Genomic DNA, 18,253 nt, shown 5'->3' with positions numbered 1-18,253 from the left:
AAATATCCAGACATTTATACAGAAACTAGTTTGTTTCAAATATTCGTTGGACAGAAAAGGACCAATTCCAAATTGGCTTGGTGCTAGAGTTTCAGAGGCCTTGCCTTAGCTTTGATGTTTGAAACAGTTGGCCTTCCCTTGGCATTACTGATGGCCTCTTCTTGCACCACTTACAGGGAAGCACCACTGCCATTTGTGCCACAGGCCTTCGGAATTTGGGGAACACGTGTTTCATGAACGCCATCCTTCAGTCACTCAGGTAACGCTGCAGTCAGAGCTTAAGCGTCTGACATTAAAGGTTAAGAGCTACAGCACTGGCTTCCTATCTTGTCTGCCACTAACTCTAGTCATATGGTTTGGGGCAAGATACCTTAATTTCCTGTGCCTTCGTTTCCTCATCAGTAAAAGTGGGGACAGTAGTTCCTACCTCATGGGGTAGTTGGGAAGATTAAATAATGTAATTTGTTTAACGTACTTAACAGCAGTGTCCGGCAGTGAATAGTTGTTTGCGGTTATTTCCAGTTGCTTTTTGAATAGGCTGGAACTGAGATCAGCAAACTTTTTCTGTGAAAGGCCTGATAGTAAACATTTTAGTATTTCAGGCTACAGTCTCCCTCACATATTCCCCCACCACCCTGCCCTTTATTAAAACAACACTTTAGGCCCAGATGCAGTGGCTCATGCCTGTAATCCCAGCACTTTTGGAGGCTGAGGCGGGCAGATCACCTGAAGTCAGGAGTTCTAGACCAGCCTGGCCAACATAGTGAAACCCCATCTCTACTAAAAATACAAAAATTAGCTGGGCGTGGTGGCGTGTGCCTCTAGTCCCAGCTACTTGGGAGGCTGAGGCAGGAGAATCACTTGAACCCAGGAGGTGGAGGTTGCAGTGAGCCAAGATGGTGCCACTACACTCCAACCTGGGTGACAAAGTGAGACTCTGCCTCCAAAATAAATAAATTAATTAATTAAATAAAGCAACACTTTAAAAATGTAAAACTCGCTTTAAGAGCTGCGTGGTGGAGGGCTAGATTTGGCCTGTGGGCCACAGTTTGCAGACCCTGGATTACAGAGAACCTTGTTCAAAGAGCTTATTTCAGTCATTAGTTGAGTCTTAACCCATTTATGCCAGAGGTTGCAATTTTTTTGTATGAAAAATCAGACCTTGGTGATGACCTTGAGCAGTAAGATATAAATAACTCCCAGAAGCTTAGCATTCCAATAATGGAACACTAGGCATAAATAGGTTAATCAAGGTCATAAGATGAGATGTCTTCAAAATATGAGACAAGTAGTAAAAATAAAATAGTCAACAAGGCTGATCTAAGTTTTGTAGAATAAATTATTTTGAAAGTTGCATACTTTTAGATTTTAATGAGACATCAAAGGCCAGAATAAATGATCTTCCCAAGGAAGGCATGTTTGCTGATAAGAAGCGGAAGGCATGTTTGATCTCTCTTGGAAGGCACTGCCTCTCAGCTTACCTCTTCTTGCTCAAAGAGGAAATTATAGTTACTACCGAATTCTCCTTATGATTCTGTACAGTGTATCAAAATAATATGGTCAGTTTCATGGTTTGTTTTTATTTGAGGAAATTATTGAATACCTGGAAACAAGCAACTGTAAAGAAAGAAATGGTGACTACCTATAACTGGAGGGAAAATTGGGGATTTTTTTGAAAAGGGATTTTGTTTTCAGTTCTTTGTTTTTTGTTTTTGTTTTTTACAAAGTCATCTGTCTATACTATTTTCTTAGAAGGAAGAATCATAATGAAGAAACTGAATGCAAGAGATTGCATTGAATACAATTTAAATGAGACAATTGAAAAATTGCAATTTCAAAATGTGTATGTAGGCTTCATCAACTTTCTTTACAGTCCTATTCTTTTCTTTTTAAAATATTTTTCCCTTCCTTTTAAAATAGTAACATTGAGCAGTTTTGCTGTTATTTCAAAGAACTGCCCGCTGTGGAGTTAAGGAATGGGAAAACAGCAGGAAGGCGGACATACCACACCAGGAGCCAAGGGGATAACAATGTGTGAGTTGCAAGAATATGTCCTTTTGGCTTTGAGTTACAAAACAAATTACTCTCACTGGTGATTTCCATTCTATTATGTGAGCTAACAGGCACATGCCTTAAAAAAAAATCTTCTAAAAATTGTGTTTAAGTATCTAGCTGGCAGTCTTAATAATTGTTGGAATTCCGGCCCAGCATGGTGGCTCACACCTGTAATCCCAGCACTTTGGGAGGCTGAGGTGGGTGGATCACTTGAGGTCAGTCAAGACTAGCCTGGTCAACATGGTGAAACCCCATCTCTACTAAATATACAAAAATTAGCTGGGTGTGGTGGTGGGCGCCTGTAGTCCCAGCTACTCGGGAGGCTGAGGTGGGAGAATTGCTTGAACCCAAGAGGCAGAGCTTGCAGTGAGCCGAGATTGCGCCACTGCACTCCAGCCTGGGTGACAGAGTGAGATGCCATCTCAAAAAAAAAACAAAAAAAACTTGTTGGGATTCTTTTATTTACCAGGAGGGATAAATTTAGCATTCTGCTTATTGACTACAGATTTGGGCATTGGAGAATTGGCATCTAGATGTGAAATGCAGTTCTACGTGTAGGCGACGATGAATCTCATTAGTCCCTGTGAACTGATTTGTCTCACAGTGTTAGGTAATCCTGTCTTGGATACTGAAATTAATTTGTAGTCAACAAATTAGTTGTGGGGGAATAAAGTCAATTTTTGGTTGATACAGAGAGGGGGAAAAAACGGACAAGTGCTCATTAAGAACAAATCCTGTATCCTCATTTGGTGTAGGCCTCCGTTATTTGTGGTTCAGAAGATCTATCATTATGACAATTGTAGGGGGCACATTTTTTGTGTCTTAACTTTACAGCTCTTTTTTCAGAAGGACTGTGGCTCATACTCCTTATGTATTTAATGTTTTCTCTGTCTGCCCCTCCACTTCCACACACTCCCATTCTCACTCATTCTGAAGGACCATCCTGTGATTTGACACTGTCCTGCCTTGGTGGCTGAGGGAGAGTAGGACTCAACATGTCAGAATGATGGTCAGTAGGGCCAGAGTCACAGTGCAGGGAAACTAGAAAGCCAAGCGTGGAGCAGGGCTGGAATGACATCACTGCAAGTGGTGTTTGAAGGGAGTTTCCTTCACAGCAGCATCTAGGATGAATTGAGCAGCATCTAGGATGAGTTGAAAGTGCCTGCTTTCAAGGAGGCTTTGCACTCTACAGTAATCAGGTCAGAGGGGACAGCAGTGAAACAGCAGAAAAAATACATGTGTACGAGTTAAGAGAAGAATTAGTAGTACTTGATATATTTGTGTCATGCAGGGTTGAGTTTCAGACTGCAGAAATTGCCTTTGGCTGATTTAGGCAGAAAAGGTATTTACTGCAGGGATATTGGTGACTAATCATAATGGGTGAGTGAAAAATCAGGTCTGGAGTCCGAGGCAGCAGCACCGCAGTCACAGTCACCCCACAGAACTGTCCTGTAAGGCCGCCACTGCCTCTGGTGCCCAGCGCAGCAGCAGAGTTCCTGTTACCAGCACTGCTGGTGATGGGTGCTGGCGGGCGTGGCCATGCTGCTGCCCTGCACTCCGGATGATGCTCTTTCCCCCACTGCTACCAGAGAGGATTTGGTGCTGTCCCTTCTTCTTTGTGTCACTAACTCCTGCTTCGGATGGGCAGAGCCCAGGCTATGTACCTGTGCTCTGACTGCGAGGGAGCCTGAGAAGGCAAGTGTCTGGCTGTTTAGCTTCAGAAGTGGGAGGCAAACTCTTAAAAGTGGGGATTCTCCAACATAGGAAGAGGGTTCAAGTACTAGGAAGTCAAAAATATGATTTGTATTCCAGGGTCCTACGTGATCGTGAGGGTTGAGAAAGAAGATACTGAGATTCTCTGAGATATCAATCAAGTATCCAAAAATATGGTGCTTATATTGACAGCTATGGAAGTTGAAGTTGAGTTGGATCAGTTTAGCCACAGGTGTAGAAAACCAGAGTTAAGTGACTTAAACATCCATGGTTTGTTTCCTCACATAAAAGTCAGAGGCTGTCTGTCCAGGGTAGTTTGACAAAGCCATCTGGCTCCTCCTGGCTTTCTGTTCCACCAACCTCCGGAGGCCCTGTCCATCCACATAGTCCACCATGGTGCTGGGGCTCCCCAACTCCGTCCCCATCCCTAGCAGGAAGAAGGAAAGGATTAATATAGGACTACTCTTCTTTTTAAGACATTTCCCAGAATTTGGACACACTCAGTTTTTTATTTTGAGAGTTTATATGCCCAGGAAAAAAATGAGAGTTCTATTCCTATGCGAGAAGAAGAGTGTGGATATTGGGTGATAGGAGGGTGTACAGAGAGCAGTAGATGCTGGAGCAGGTCAGTGCACATAGAGGTGAAAGTGACAAGAGGACCTCCAGCAGAAAATTCTTGCTGGAAACTGGAGAAGTTTACATAAAAATAGTCATGAGAAAATCTGACTTTTGGAGTTGAGGGTCACTGGTGGAGAGCCAAGTGGTGAAGGTTTGTGACACAGGCTGGAGTCTGGGGGTGCTAGTGAGTAGCAAGAAGGACAAGGCAGGAGGGGGAGAAAGAGAGCTGAATGCTTGTTTTGCATTTTGAAAACGTACATTCTTAACTAATTTGGCCTATAACTCACCCAGTGCTGTATTGTTTGCTTGCATGGTTTAACTCAGAGTGTAGAAATACGGCAGTGCATTGGCACACTCAGAGTTAACCATATGGTTACAAATTAGCTTTGTCAGAATTACTGCTACTTATATGGGTTTTTGAGATGCTCTTACTTATTTTTCAGACTTTCTTCAGAAAAGACCAAATCCTTTTTAAGTGTTCATTTTGTATGTATTATGCATTTTAGACGAGTGGACGCTGTGTTGAAATTGTAGCCTCTCACTAATCTGAGGGCACTGTCCTTTCCTCTTTTGCAGGTCTTTGGTAGAAGAGTTTAGAAAGACACTCTGTGCTTTATGGCAAGGCAGCCAGACTGCATTTAGCCCAGAGTCCTTATTTTATGTTGTTTGGAAGATTATGCCAAACTTTAGGTAAGTGTTATTTAAAGAAAGGTATTTAAAACATTAATATTAGTGTCTATACTGTTGCTGAAACAATTCCTAATGAAGTGGTTGTATTCTAAATACTCTAAATACTTAACACTGGTTTGGTGTTTTTTCTTTTTAAGAAGAGCAGAAATCGAATACATCTGAGTAAACAAATGTGTTTATTTAAATAATAGACTGTAGAAAAGTCTTTAACAAGAGGTGGGGTATTTTGTTGCTATAAACATAAAGCCCTTATAAATAACTTATGTGCACTAGGAAAAAATACTGGACAAAATTTCCTCAATCCTTTCACAATGTAGAATAATTACAATTACACACTGTCTTGTTAATCCAGCTAAAAAAATTAATATGATCAGTAAAAGTGCGTGGTATTATATGAACTGTTCGGAGCTGAGTTTGGAAGCTCTGGGAAGGCTGTTGTCAAGGGCCTGGGACACACTCTCTAGAAGGCGGCTGTGCCACATCCTGGTGTGGCCAGAGAGCTGCTGTGGTGCCCGTGCTTTCTGTCTCGCCTCGCTTGAGCAAAATATACCTCTGCTGTACACCTAGCTGTCAGAGGAGTCCCCTGCCTCTTCTTGTAGGCCTGTCATCCCTGTAGGGATTCGGATGATGGCAGCTTTGAGGCACTGCAGGTTACGATTTTGGCACCTAATGTACATCCCTTCTCCTTTTAAAAAAAAAAAAAAAACCATGCTGTAGTAAACTTAGCTATCTTTCTTGCGCTATTGCCTAAAAAGATATATTGTTAATATAGAGATATATTTAAAAGGTAATTAACTTCAAAGGACTTTAAATTGTTGCCTTGCTAAAAAGTCTAGCCTTAAAGATCTGACGTAACTAAAGTTAACCATAGTCTTTGTTTTGAAAGAAACTCCTTTTATGTATCATACCATTTAAATCTCCTCTCAGGAAAGACATAAGAATTTGAGAATGTCTTGACTCTTAAGTATGAAAGGTAGGAATGACAGTTAAGTTACCACTAGTCAGGTCTGGACCTAATAAAAAAAAATTCTAACATAATCACCTGGTAGACTCTTGACAGAGGTTTAGTCTTTGTGTTTTATTATTACATAATAATAGTTTCCATTTATTGAATGCCTGCTGTGTGCCACCCACTGGGTATTTTATATCTGGTCTTCATTAAAAAACAAGCAAGAACACAATTCCAGTCAAGGCAGGAAATATTGCCCCCATTTTAGAGGAGACAAAACTGAGACAGAGAGGAGAAGCAACTTGTTTAAGCTTATGCGTCTAGTAGGGTAATGACCAAAATTAGAGTCCAGGTGTTTGTGGAGTTGGCGAATAATAGACGTGTTGACAATGATTTGCCCACATACCTTGAACAAGTCCCATTAACTAATTTGATACTGTTTTCTTGATCCCCATGGTGACCAAGGTCCCTCATTCTTGAAAGCTTAGAAACATTATCATATTTTATACAGTAGAAATCTGCTTTTCCTGTACATCTTTCCACATCTCTGTCCTTTCTAGCTTATGTAGCCCAACTGTGAGCATGATTTAGTTTTTAGCTGTTTCATTTTCATATTGGAATATTCCTACTGATGAAGGAATAAGGAAACCAGGCTGAGGAATTTAGCACGTGGAGTCTCTGGGGAAGATTTCAGATATACATGAACTCTTCCATTTCTTTAATGGCTGATGAGAATAGGGTAATTTGGTATTCTTAGCTGGGCTTGCTCTTAGTTCTGCAATAATTGAGATTGTTCCCCATTTTTATATAATCAAAGAACAATTTTTCTCTTGGTCAGATCTAGATCTTGAGATTATATCATGGACAAAGCTTTAGTGCAGGGTCACTGCACAGTGCCCAGGTGTGAGGCAGGGAGATGGGGCTTGCTTTTTACAGCTCTTACTCTATGAGGTATGCAGGTAAGATTCTTATAACATGCCTGTGTGTAAGTGCATGAATCTTGATTTATGTTTATTTTTAATCCCAAAGGAATGTTTTTTAGGTTTAAAAAGCCCATTTTCCTTGGTTAACACATGACAGTGTCTAGCGAACTTGATCCTTTGGGATGAAATATGAGGACCCTGAAATACAAACATGCATGTAGAAGTAGAAACATCTTTCATCTATTAAATACACAAATATATATACATACACACACCCCCAAAACACACACCCTCAATGTAATCAGCAGCTTTGGATAGAGAAATCATTAAGCCTATTATTTTTTCCCCACTGAAACTAAAAGCCAGTTACCTAGCAGGGAAAATTTTCTTGAAGTTTTGACCTTTTCCAACATACATATGTACTTACCACACTTCTTTTGATTTCTCAGTATGTTCAGCTCTTTCTATCCTTTTGCTTTTCATAAAAATACTTTAAAGTGTATTTTTTTAAATAGGCAAAAACATGTGGTTCAGAATTCAAAAGGTAACAAAAGAATATGCAGTGAATGTTTTATTCTGTTCCCTAGCCATTAATTCTGTTTTCTGGAAGCAACCATAGTTACTAGAGTTTTCTGTATCCTTTCAGATGTTGTGTGTACATGTCCAGGCAAGTGTGTGTGTGTGTGTGTTTATGGAATTTTTAACGTAATTGGTGATGTATCATGTTTTTCCCTCCTTTGAGATGATTCATACTAGTATACAAACAGCTTCCTCAGACCATTTTCTAGTTCTATCATCATTTGTGTCCAAGTCCCTCCCAGTGGCTCTATGGACTGTTTCTAGTCTTTGCTGTTCTAAACAGTGCTACAGTCTTTTACATACACGTGCAGGTATCTAAGAGAGAAAGTGCTGGGCTCAAGGAAATGTGCTTCTGTAATTTTGATAGTCTTTTTTGCTTGACTTTGTCACTCCTTGCTTTTCTTAACACAGCTCTGTCTTGCTGCTTTGCTCTCTCTGTATGTCATGTGCTTCTGCCTACAGCATTTGCCTTGTGGTCCCTATCTCTTTGTCTAGGGTCCTGGTTAAAGCTAACACTCCTCAGGAAAGTCTCTTGATGATTCAAATCAGGTCTTTCTGTACAGTCTGATTTAATATATTTGCCTTGACTTCCCAAGATGAAACTTTATTTTTTTAATCAGTTATTGTTATAATTAATGTTTTAAAATGATGCGTAAGCATTGAAACATAATTCTTATGTTTGCTTGCTCTTCAGGTTTATAGACAATGTAAAGGATTTTTGTAGACAAAAAAAGATCTTTGCATGTGATGCTTTTTTTTTTTTTTTTTTGAGTCCCTCTTTGTAGCCCAGACTGGAGTGCAGTGGCATGATCTGGGCTCACTGCAATCTCTGCCTCCTGGGTTCAAGTGATTCTCCTGCCTCAGCCTCCCAAGTAGCTGGGATTACAGGCATGCACCACCGTGCCTAGCTAATTTTTTTGTATTTTTAATAGAGATGGGGTTTCACTATGTTGGCCAGGCTGGTCTCGAACTCCTGACTTCGTGATCCACCTGCCTTGGCCTCCCACAGTGCTGGGATTACCGTCATGACCCACCATGCCTGGCCACGTGTGATACTTTAACTAAAGTTTTATTTCACAATAGTCTTTTTGGGATATTTGTAAAAATTTTTAAAAATACTATTCTGTTGATATTTTATATCTAAACCATTTTCATTCTTGTAGTCAAGAATTTTGCTATTGTATTAGTGTGTGTGTTTGTAAACACAAGTTCATTTGTGTTCATTTTTGTCATTTTGTTTTCTGGTGTTTTTGTTTTGAGGAAACTCAGTCATGATTGCTGCCAAATACTGAGTAGGAATACGTTTAACTTACTTGCAGATATTTTGGCCAAAACAACAACTTTAGAATTCTTTTTTTAATGTCAATGATATTTTAAATATGAGCAGAACCTAAAATTCTAATGTATCTTAGATATTTTAGATGATACATATGTATATCTCTTTCTACATACAATATATACAGATTATATACTGGCACTGCGGAGACACAGAATAGTCAGTAATGTGCAGGCATGTCACAGTTAAGTATGTGGTGGGATCACATGAGTCCTTTTATGTGTCTATATTCTGAGATGTTAATTTCTTTATTTGGAACATCTGCTTTTCACACTCAAGCAGGTGCAAAGTAACATTTTATTTAATTTTTTTGTTTGTTTTTGAGACAGTCTCACTCTGTTGCCTGGGCTGGAGTGCAGTGCCACAATCTCAGCTCACTGCAACCTCTGCCTCCCAGGTTCAAGTTATTCTTCTGCCTCAGCCTCCCGAGTAATTGGAATTACAGGCGTGCACCACCATGCCCGGGTAATTTTTGTGTTTTTTAGTAGACGGGGTTTCGCCATGTTGGCCAGGCTGGTCTCAAACTGCTGACCTCAGGTGATTCATCTGCCTCAGCCTAGCAAAGTGCTGGGATTACAGGCATGAGCCACCACACCCGGCTTGATCATTTTTTATTGGAACATTTATTTGTCTTTAAGATTTGGGGAAATCTGGTTTGTAGTCATTGTGCCAAAACCTTGTGAAGAGACAGTTGCTGTGTGTTCCTGTACACTGTGCCTCAGCAGTGTTCAGAATGGATGGTTCAAGACCTTTTAGGCTTTCTGTGTTTGCAGCGTGCTCTCTCCCCAAGTGATTTCTCACAGCATCCTCATGACAGATTTAGGAGAAGGGGGTAATCTTTGTCTGACGTGACAAATGAGAGAAGGGACAGTGTTAAAATTGGAGCCACAGTTGGCCGGGTGTGGTGCCTCACACCTGTAATCCCAGCACTTTGGGAGGCCAAGGCAGGCGGATCACGAGGTCAGGAGATGGAGACCATCCTGGTCAACATGGTGAAACCCCGTCTTTACTAAAAATACAAAAATTAGCTGGGCGTGGTGGTGCGTGCCTGTAATCCCAGCTACTTGGGAGCTGAGTGAGGCAGGAGAATCCCTTGAACCAAGGCGTCGGAGGTTGCAGTGAGCCAAGATGGCGCCATTGCACTCCAGCCTGGCAACAGAGCGAGACTCCATCTAAAAAACAAAAAAAATTGGAGCCACAGTTACTTGCGTCTGTTTTCTTTTCTCCTGTATTTCTGGTCTGTCACAGAGACACTAGTTGGTTCTTCATAAATGCATTTCCTCACTAATTCTCAAACAGCTGTTTGGGTGACATTGCCGAAATACGTATATAAAACATAAACACAGCACCCAAATGTGAGGATGTTTCCTTTAACATGATTATAAAATAAGAGAAACTGAAGTTTACCACAGAGTAAATTCTGAAGCCCAGTTGTACAATTAGGAAATGATTGAAAAGATAACTAAAGTTTGTTGAATTTAACATACTAAATAAAATATTTATTAAGGCTTTCAGATAAGTCAGTGAAGTTATACATTTAAATGTTTAGAAAGAGAATTGTAAATGTCTCTTTAGAAATAATTAGAAAAAGTTCCAGTCTTAGCAGCAGGGAGTGTTCTCTGGTAAAATTCACAAGTTGAAATAGACTCACAACCTACCTTTATAGAATAGCTGAGTGTTTCATGATCTCATGTAGTTTAAAGATGTGTTTGTAATGGTATAGAAAACACTAGAAAATAATGCATTTTGATATAAGAGAATCATGGTATGTTTGGACACATAACATTAATGTACATGAGGCACATTGTTTTGTAAAATGGGATGCGCTTGTGTTCACTTGATGAAAATACAAATTGGTATAGCTATAAGGTGCTGGTTTTCATGATACATTTTAGGAAAATTATGACTTAGATATTAGGTTATTTTGGGGAGAGAAGGAAATTTTTTTGTAAGTGATAGAATTTCAGATATTATAACTTAAACTACTAATCTTTGAGTCATGAAAATAATGGATATTGTATTAAATAAGTTTAAGGCACCTCCTTAGATATACAAAGGAACTACCAACTTTGAATGCTTTTGGCTGAATTTTAACATTTTTATTGATAAGCCTTAGAAGAAGTACTTGAACATATATATTGATATTTAGTTGCCAGATAGTTTAGAAAAAGCTATAGTGAAATGCCAGAGTAACTTCTAACTTTAAGTTCCACAGTTCAATTTTTTTAGGGAGATTGTTTTCATAATTTATAATTTCCAGGAAAAGGGGAAAATATATATTGACAAACTCTGGTTGGAAGAAATTTTGTTTGTGCCTGGAAACAAACAGGCACTCTTCTGCCTGGAAGAGTAGTGGGAGTTTTGAATCTTCAGACCAGAAAAACTTAATGATTTAGGTTAAAGAGAACCTTCCATGTTGGCAAAATGTAGACAGAAGTCTTTTTTATTTTAGTTTTATAAAAGTACTTTAGGCCGGGCACGGTGGCTCAAGCCTGTAATCCCAGCACTTTGGGAGGCCGAGACGGGCGGATCACGAGGTCAGGAGATCGAGACCATCCTGGCTAACCCAGTGAAACCCCGTCTCTACTAAAAAAAAAAATACAAAAAACTAGCCGGGCGAGGTGGCGGGCGCCTGTAGTCCCAGCTACTCGGGAGGCTGAGGCAGGAGAATGGTGTGAACCTGGGAGGCGGAGCTTGCAGTGAGCTGAGATCTGGCCACTGCACTCCAGCCTGGGTGACAGAGCGAGACTCCGTCTCAAAAAAAAAAAAAAGTACTTTATATAACAATGCTTTCTTTATTTTATCCAAGTAACTTCCCAGACCTTCCACCTGTACCAGTTTCATTTTGTCTGCCTTCATTCCTGTTCACTGTCATTGATCTATATTTGTATAAGAATTTCATATAGTTTCCTGTCTGACTATACTGTAAGAAGTAACCTAAGAATATATTGTTATATAAATTCAAGTTTTAGGATAGAGCGTAACTATATATGAGCCAAGCATTTTTAAAAAGTATTTATTTATTTAAAAGATGTCGTAAGTCAGAAGTTAGGATGCAGGTAGAGAAGGTTAGACATCTTTAACTCTTTCAGTAAAGTTTTTCTTCCTTTCAGCCAATGTTTAAAAATTAGTATCTTTCAATCTAAGGAGTCATTAATAATTTTAAATCCCCCTTTCTTATAGTAGTGGTTCACACCTGATTTTCTAGTGAGGGTAAGAGGTGAAGGTATGACATTGGAGCATCTTCTAGAGAGGTTATGTGGGCAGGGAGAAGAGTCAGAGTCCACCAGGAAACACAGGTGTAGTCCCATCTCTGTTACTCTCTTGCTGTAGGACTTTGGGGAAGTCACATACCACGCCCCCCATCTCCACAATTTCCTCACCTCTGAAGTGAGGAGATCATTGCAAGTCCAATGAGTTCTAATATTTTTTGGTTTTCAAACCTATCTTTAAGCAGAATTCATTCTTGAAGAGAAAGTCTGTTACCTGTAGAGCTTGCGGGCGTGAAGGTGAGGAGACCTCACTGTGCTTGTGAGCATGGGGCTGCCGTCCTTTCCCATGCCTTGGCCTCTTGCTGGTGTGGCTGGGCACACAGAGCCCTTCCCCCCAGCCTTGTAAGTGACCGTTTCTGTTTGCTTTAGGGGCTATCAACAGCAGGACGCCCATGAATTCATGCGCTACCTTTTGGACCACCTACACTTGGAACTCCAGGGCGGTTTCAACGGTGTTTCCCGCTCAGCAATTCTGCAGGAGAATTCTACTCTGTCTGCAAGTAACAAGTGTTGCATGTAAGATTTCGTTTCCTTCTGTTTTTCAGGAGCGCCTCAGACATTTCTGTTGGTGTTAACTGTGTGTTGGATTTATAACAGAAGGTGGAGGGGTTTCTTAGACATTTGCTGGAACTTTTCGTGCTCTTGAACTTCGTGACCCAGTGAACTAGCACATGCCTCTTGCTTCCAGACCAGAAGCATCTTGTATTTGCATCCTGATTTAGTTCTGACTGTGATTACTTGGTATAGATTATCTTAAATCTTGAAAAAATAGAAAATATTTGTACAATATTTGTACAGTTTAGCATTTAAAAGATTTCCTCCAAATATAATGAATGATGGGCAAGAGACTTAATTTTCATATACAAAAATAATATTTGTTCACTAAAAACAAAAGCTTAAAACATTTTGAATGTGAACTTTCCTAAAGCTTCATTATGGACTTGAACTTTCCTAAAGTTTATCTGTTCTTTAATGAAATCGAGGCATTTGTAAGTTCTCAGAAGTTTTTCTTGCTTCTCAATATGAATAAAACAAAGTTTTTTGGATTGCTTTCCCATGTACTAGTAGCCCACAAATATACACAGAACATTTATTTTGCTTGAAGAAGGGAAGATTTACTGTTATTTTAGCCTGGATTTTGGTCAGTTGTAGCCTCTTTTGTTCGAATGTTTTGAAAAGTTTCATCAGTATTGAGCTACATGGGAGAGATTTACAAGAAGACAAACTCCCCCCAAAAAGAAAGAAAAGAGTAAGTAACATATAGGTGTCATTGTAGTATTGTCTGGCAGTCCGTAAATTGGATGTAGTAGGACTACTTCTTTTTAATGGCAAAGCAGGCTTATAGCTAACCAAGCAGTGTTCGAAAAGGGCAACCAATGTGAATTGCCATACTTCTCAAAATGATCGTCCCTCTAGGTCCTAGTAGCTGTGATTCCAATTAGAGTACAATATAGAAAGGGAAGGACCTGTGACCTGGGAGAATTGTTCTTCCTGCTAGCACCAAATTAAAAAGTATTAAATGAAAAATTGTTTTGTATTTTATCATGGCATATTCATCCACAAAGGATACTGAACTGGGCTCTATCATGGATAGGCTGTGTGAGGTGAGAGAGGGTATATGTCTTTATGATTTTACATGATGCCCAGGGCACCCTGTGGAATCACACTGTGTAATACTCATAGAATGTTCTTTTAGTGCCTCATGAGTATTCAGTATTAATCTATCCCTTTTCATGACATTTTAAAGATTAGGAATTGCAAGTTTCATTACTGAGTTAGGGACAGAAACCAAACATTATCAAATACTAAAAATTCAGATTTCCTTCGGTGCATTGGAGAAGCCATTTCAGGATCTAAGAATATTTGCTACAACTAGAAAAAGGTTCTCTAGTGCAATGTCTTTGTTGACTTGTGCACACACACACCTACCCCTACTGAAGGTGAAAGTGAGGATGGTGGCATGGAAGAAGTAAGTGGCAGATGTGATCTTTATGGTACATAGAAAATCATTCGTGCCAGTTAAAGGACCCTAGAATTATAAGAGCCTATCCAAGTATTCAATATTTAAACATTTGTGGTTATAATAAATGAAACTGATTTTGAATATTAAGTCATGGTATATATGAAACTTAATGTTAAACATGTCAGGCAGCTAAAAACATGATTAGTATCCATTTCTCAGAGGAAGTGATTATGAGGAAGAACTACATTGAGTCTAAATGTAATTCTTAATGAAGCAGTTTCCATTTTAATTAAAGGCAACCTTGTAAGTGAACATCAGCATGAAAGGGTCAGTTAGAGTCCTTTCATTTTCAGCAGGATTTTTTTTTTTTTTTTTTTTTTGCTATGTCCTTTTTTAGTGACACAGATATTAAACCTAAACCTGAAATGGCCACTAGATCGTACAACTCCCAATGCTGCTTCCCCAATGCCATCTTTAAAAAAAAAAAAAACTTAAGACAGTATGTCTTACAAACAATACTTTAAAAAGTAATAATAAAGTTACAGCCTATTTATTTTGCCAGTAAAAGAACGAAGCCTTTTCCTAGAAAAGGAATCAGACTTGTCAAATAGAATTGTTTGAGTAGGTTTTGTCATCATTGCTGTAGGTTTAACTTAAAGTGGCCTAGAAAATACAGTTCAGTGTTTTAGGAGTAATTGATTCAAGTGACAGAAACCACCTTATATTGCTGTTAGCAAAAAAGAGTGTGTATTGGCTCAAGGAACTCCATAAGTGCACGAAGGCGAATAGACATGTAGTACTATTAATGATAGCAAACAATTGAAACTACCTCAATACGCACTAATACTATATTGGTTAAATTAAGAGGAAGAGCTGTGTTAGAGCAGATATTCAGGCCAGGCCAGCTGTATGACCTTGGGCCAACTTAACCTCAGCGTCCTCATCTACAACATGGGGCTAACAGTAGCTACCTTACTGATATGTTGTGAAGATTAATTGATTGAATAGATGGAAAGAATGTGCTTGGAATGGAGCCTGCGTGTAGTAAGTGCTATAATAAGTGCCTCCTACTCCAGCTCTCACTGGTACACTTCCTCGGTGGTTCTTGCTTCCGTTGTATGTCCATGCTCTGACATGCCATGTAGCTGTCAGGAAGAATGAGGTACCTGTTTAAGATACACACTCAGGGAAAAACATAAAAGCAAGAACCAGGTGTAATCTGACTTCATACGAATAAAATAGTGGCAAACACTTTAAGTGCTTTATTTTTGGTAAGTGCTCTTCTAAAAGCACTTCACATACACAACTCTCTCGTCTCCACACTGGGCCTCTGTGGTGGGTGCTCTTCTGTATTCCTGTTTTATATTTGATGGAGCAGAGGCATGAAAAGGTTAAGTAACATTAGGGCAGATAGTTTTGAAAATTGTTCTTAAAACAGTATATTCTTCATCTCCACAAGGAAATTATTTGCAGTATTGAGCTTTTTAAAAAGTGTTTTTGACAGTAATATCCAGCACTTTCAATTGTGAAGTCCTGCTTACAGCAGTTATTACTAAATCTGTATTAAATTCCTTTACTTCCTTTTCCCCAAATCTGACAGATGGCTGTATAAAAACTCTAAAACTATCTCAGATCAAGGATGTTCAAAGTCAAGTAATTGTGAGAGTTCCCTGTTAAATATGAAAGGCCTTGCAAAGATTCCAGTACAAGGCAGTTTCTTCCTTTTGAGGCCTAACTTGGGGAGGGAATGGAAGGAGTCATGTCGCCCTGTGCAGAGTCATGCATGTGATCTGTTATGATAGCAAACGGCCAGTGTTAGTTACTCTTGGGGAAAGTAGTGGGATTGGATGAAGGCATTGGGGGAGGTCAGTGGCTTAAACCTTTTATTTAGTATGTGTCTATGGTTTTGAAGTTTTTATATTAGTTTTTAACTTAGAAATAAATGATTTAAATATTCCCTCAAAGGGAGTCATCTGTAGGGCTTTAACAAATATTTGTAGTTTTTTAAGGTCAAAGAGATGGCTTCTTACTGAGAGATTTTCCTATGTGGTGATTTTGTTTAGAAATGGAGCATCTACTGTTGTCACGGCTATATTCGGAGGCATTCTCCAAAATGAGGTTAACTGCCTCATATGTGGGACAGAATCTAGAAAGTTTGATCCATTCCTAGGTAAGATATTATGTGGCATGTGGATATATAATATTTTATTAAAATAATTTTAATGTTTCCTTCAAAAAATAAGTGTAAAGAGAAATCTAGAAATACATCAGTTTGTGAAATTATTTTTGAGTAGACATATATGACTTTAACAGCTATTTACTTATCTCTCCTTTTAAGACCTTTCATTAGATATTCCAAGTCAGTTCAGAAGTAAGCGCTCTAAGAATCAAGAAAATGGACCAGTTTGTTCATTACGAGGTAAAGATACTTGAATGTTCTAAAATATTTTTTCTTTAAATAATGGAATACATTGATAAGCTTCATCTATATGTGCTATGTGGTTAATATCCTTAATAAATCTGTGTTGTAACTTAAAAGGCAAACTTGAATGTCTTTTCCTACCCTTCAGAATGTTACTGAATAAGAATGTTTGCCATAAGATATTGTGTGAAGCATAAAATATTTCTCATTTTTTTCTTTTTAATACTGACTTTAAAATAGAAGGTCTATAGCAGAAGTTTTTCTGACCAAATGAAACAGAAGTTATTCTGTGGTTATCCCACTAGCATCTATAGGAAGAAAGAATACTCAGCAGAGTTTTATAAATTATGGTATTATGTATTGTTGTCAAGTAGTTTGAGAAATCTCTGGATGATATAACTGCTGCTTAAGCCTAAGGCCCTGCTTTTAAGACTGTTAAAATTCACATTTATTTAGGGAGATTTGAACATATTTTTTCCTTGATGAGTACTAGCTACTGTAATCAAGGCAGAAGACCTTATTTAAAATTTTATCCTAGACCGTAAGTGTACATACAGGTCACAATTAAAATGGCTAATTGTTCCTGCTAGTTATATAAAGAAGCAGCTAGGATAGACAAAAGAGGGCCGAGTCTGTATTTTATCAGAAACTCTACACTGAAGCTAACGGTTTCTACTCTGACTTGTATGTTCACTAAAAGTAATTCTCTTTTCTCTATTTTAGGGAGTGTTGTCATGATAGGTGTTTTTTTTTTTTTTTTTTTTTTTTTTACAAAACTGCACTGTCCAATATGATAACCACGAGTCATGTAGCTATTAATTAAAATTTAAAATTCTGTTGCTTAATCACAGTTGAACCACATGTGCTCAGAAACCACATGGGCTAGTAGGGGGCTCCTGCGTTAGACAGCACTACTCTAGAATCAGATTATCCTAATAGAAATAAAACTCTCTGTTGGAGAAGGGCTAGGCTTCTCTGTGTTACTGGCATTCTGTGTAATGTGAGGCATTTGGCTTGTTAGAAGCAGCAGAGGTCTCAGACACTTGTAGCACTGTTGCTCAGGTAGTTTCTAGAAATCCATCAGATGATACGTAGGATGACTAGACTACACTCCAGTAAGGAACCGGAGCAACTCTGTATATGAAACATTTTGTGGATGCTCTTAGTTTGTTCCTTACCTACACAACCAGTGTTGATTATCTCCTTAACAGGAATACAGAAGAAAAAGCCCCACTCCACTTCTCTGCAAAATATATGGCTATAGTATGTGGGTCCAAAACTGTTTTTGGCCTATTTGAGATTAAGAAAATTCACAGTATGCTTGATATTGTCAAATGTCACACATTTTCTCTTTATATCTAAGGCATGTGAATACAAGCTAACTTAATCATAAATACCTGGTTATTTACAGTGGAAGTCATTGAGAATTAAAGGAATCAGCCTCAAACTATATCATTTTATAAACTCTTGAGTAAGAACAGTACTAATCACATTAGTTTAAAAACTGTTCCTCACTATAAATACATGGACATATATCTGAACAATACTTTTTGTTTTTTTGTGGTTTTTTTTTTTTGAGACTGAGTCTTGCTCTGTCGCCCAGGCTGGAGTGCAGTGGTACGATCTTGGCTCACTGCAACCTCCGCCTCCCAGGTTCAAACGATTCTCCTGGCTCAGCCTCCTGAGTAGCTGGGACTACAGGTGCATGCCACCACACCTTGCTAATTTTTGTA

The 18,253-nt window shown here is 38.8% G+C and overlaps 1 protein-coding gene across 6 annotated transcripts in view; it reads left to right on the top strand.

Moving 5' to 3' along the window:
* The window catches only part of USP3 (ubiquitin specific peptidase 3), a 90,374-nt gene that overhangs the window by 56,295 nt on the left and 15,826 nt on the right, over positions 1-18,253 (top strand). For all 6 annotated transcript variants that reach the window (XM_033189836.1, XM_033189831.1, XM_033189832.1 and 3 more), the window contains 6 exons: positions 177-259; positions 1,921-2,034; positions 4,963-5,076; positions 12,505-12,651; positions 16,162-16,268; positions 16,437-16,517. In XM_033189836.1, coding sequence (XP_033045727.1) covers positions 177-259; positions 1,921-2,034; positions 4,963-5,076; positions 12,505-12,651; positions 16,162-16,268; positions 16,437-16,517 — 646 coding nt within the window. The remainder of the gene's footprint in view (positions 1-176; positions 260-1,920; positions 2,035-4,962; positions 5,077-12,504; positions 12,652-16,161; positions 16,269-16,436; positions 16,518-18,253) is intronic.

Source organism: Trachypithecus francoisi, unplaced genomic scaffold (genome assembly GCF_009764315.1).
Source record: "Trachypithecus francoisi isolate TF-2019V2 unplaced genomic scaffold, Tfra_2.0 Lachesis_group3, whole genome shotgun sequence".
Lineage (NCBI taxonomy): Eukaryota > Metazoa > Chordata > Mammalia > Primates > Cercopithecidae > Trachypithecus > Trachypithecus francoisi.
This window is presented reverse-complemented; position numbering and strand designations above follow the sequence as displayed.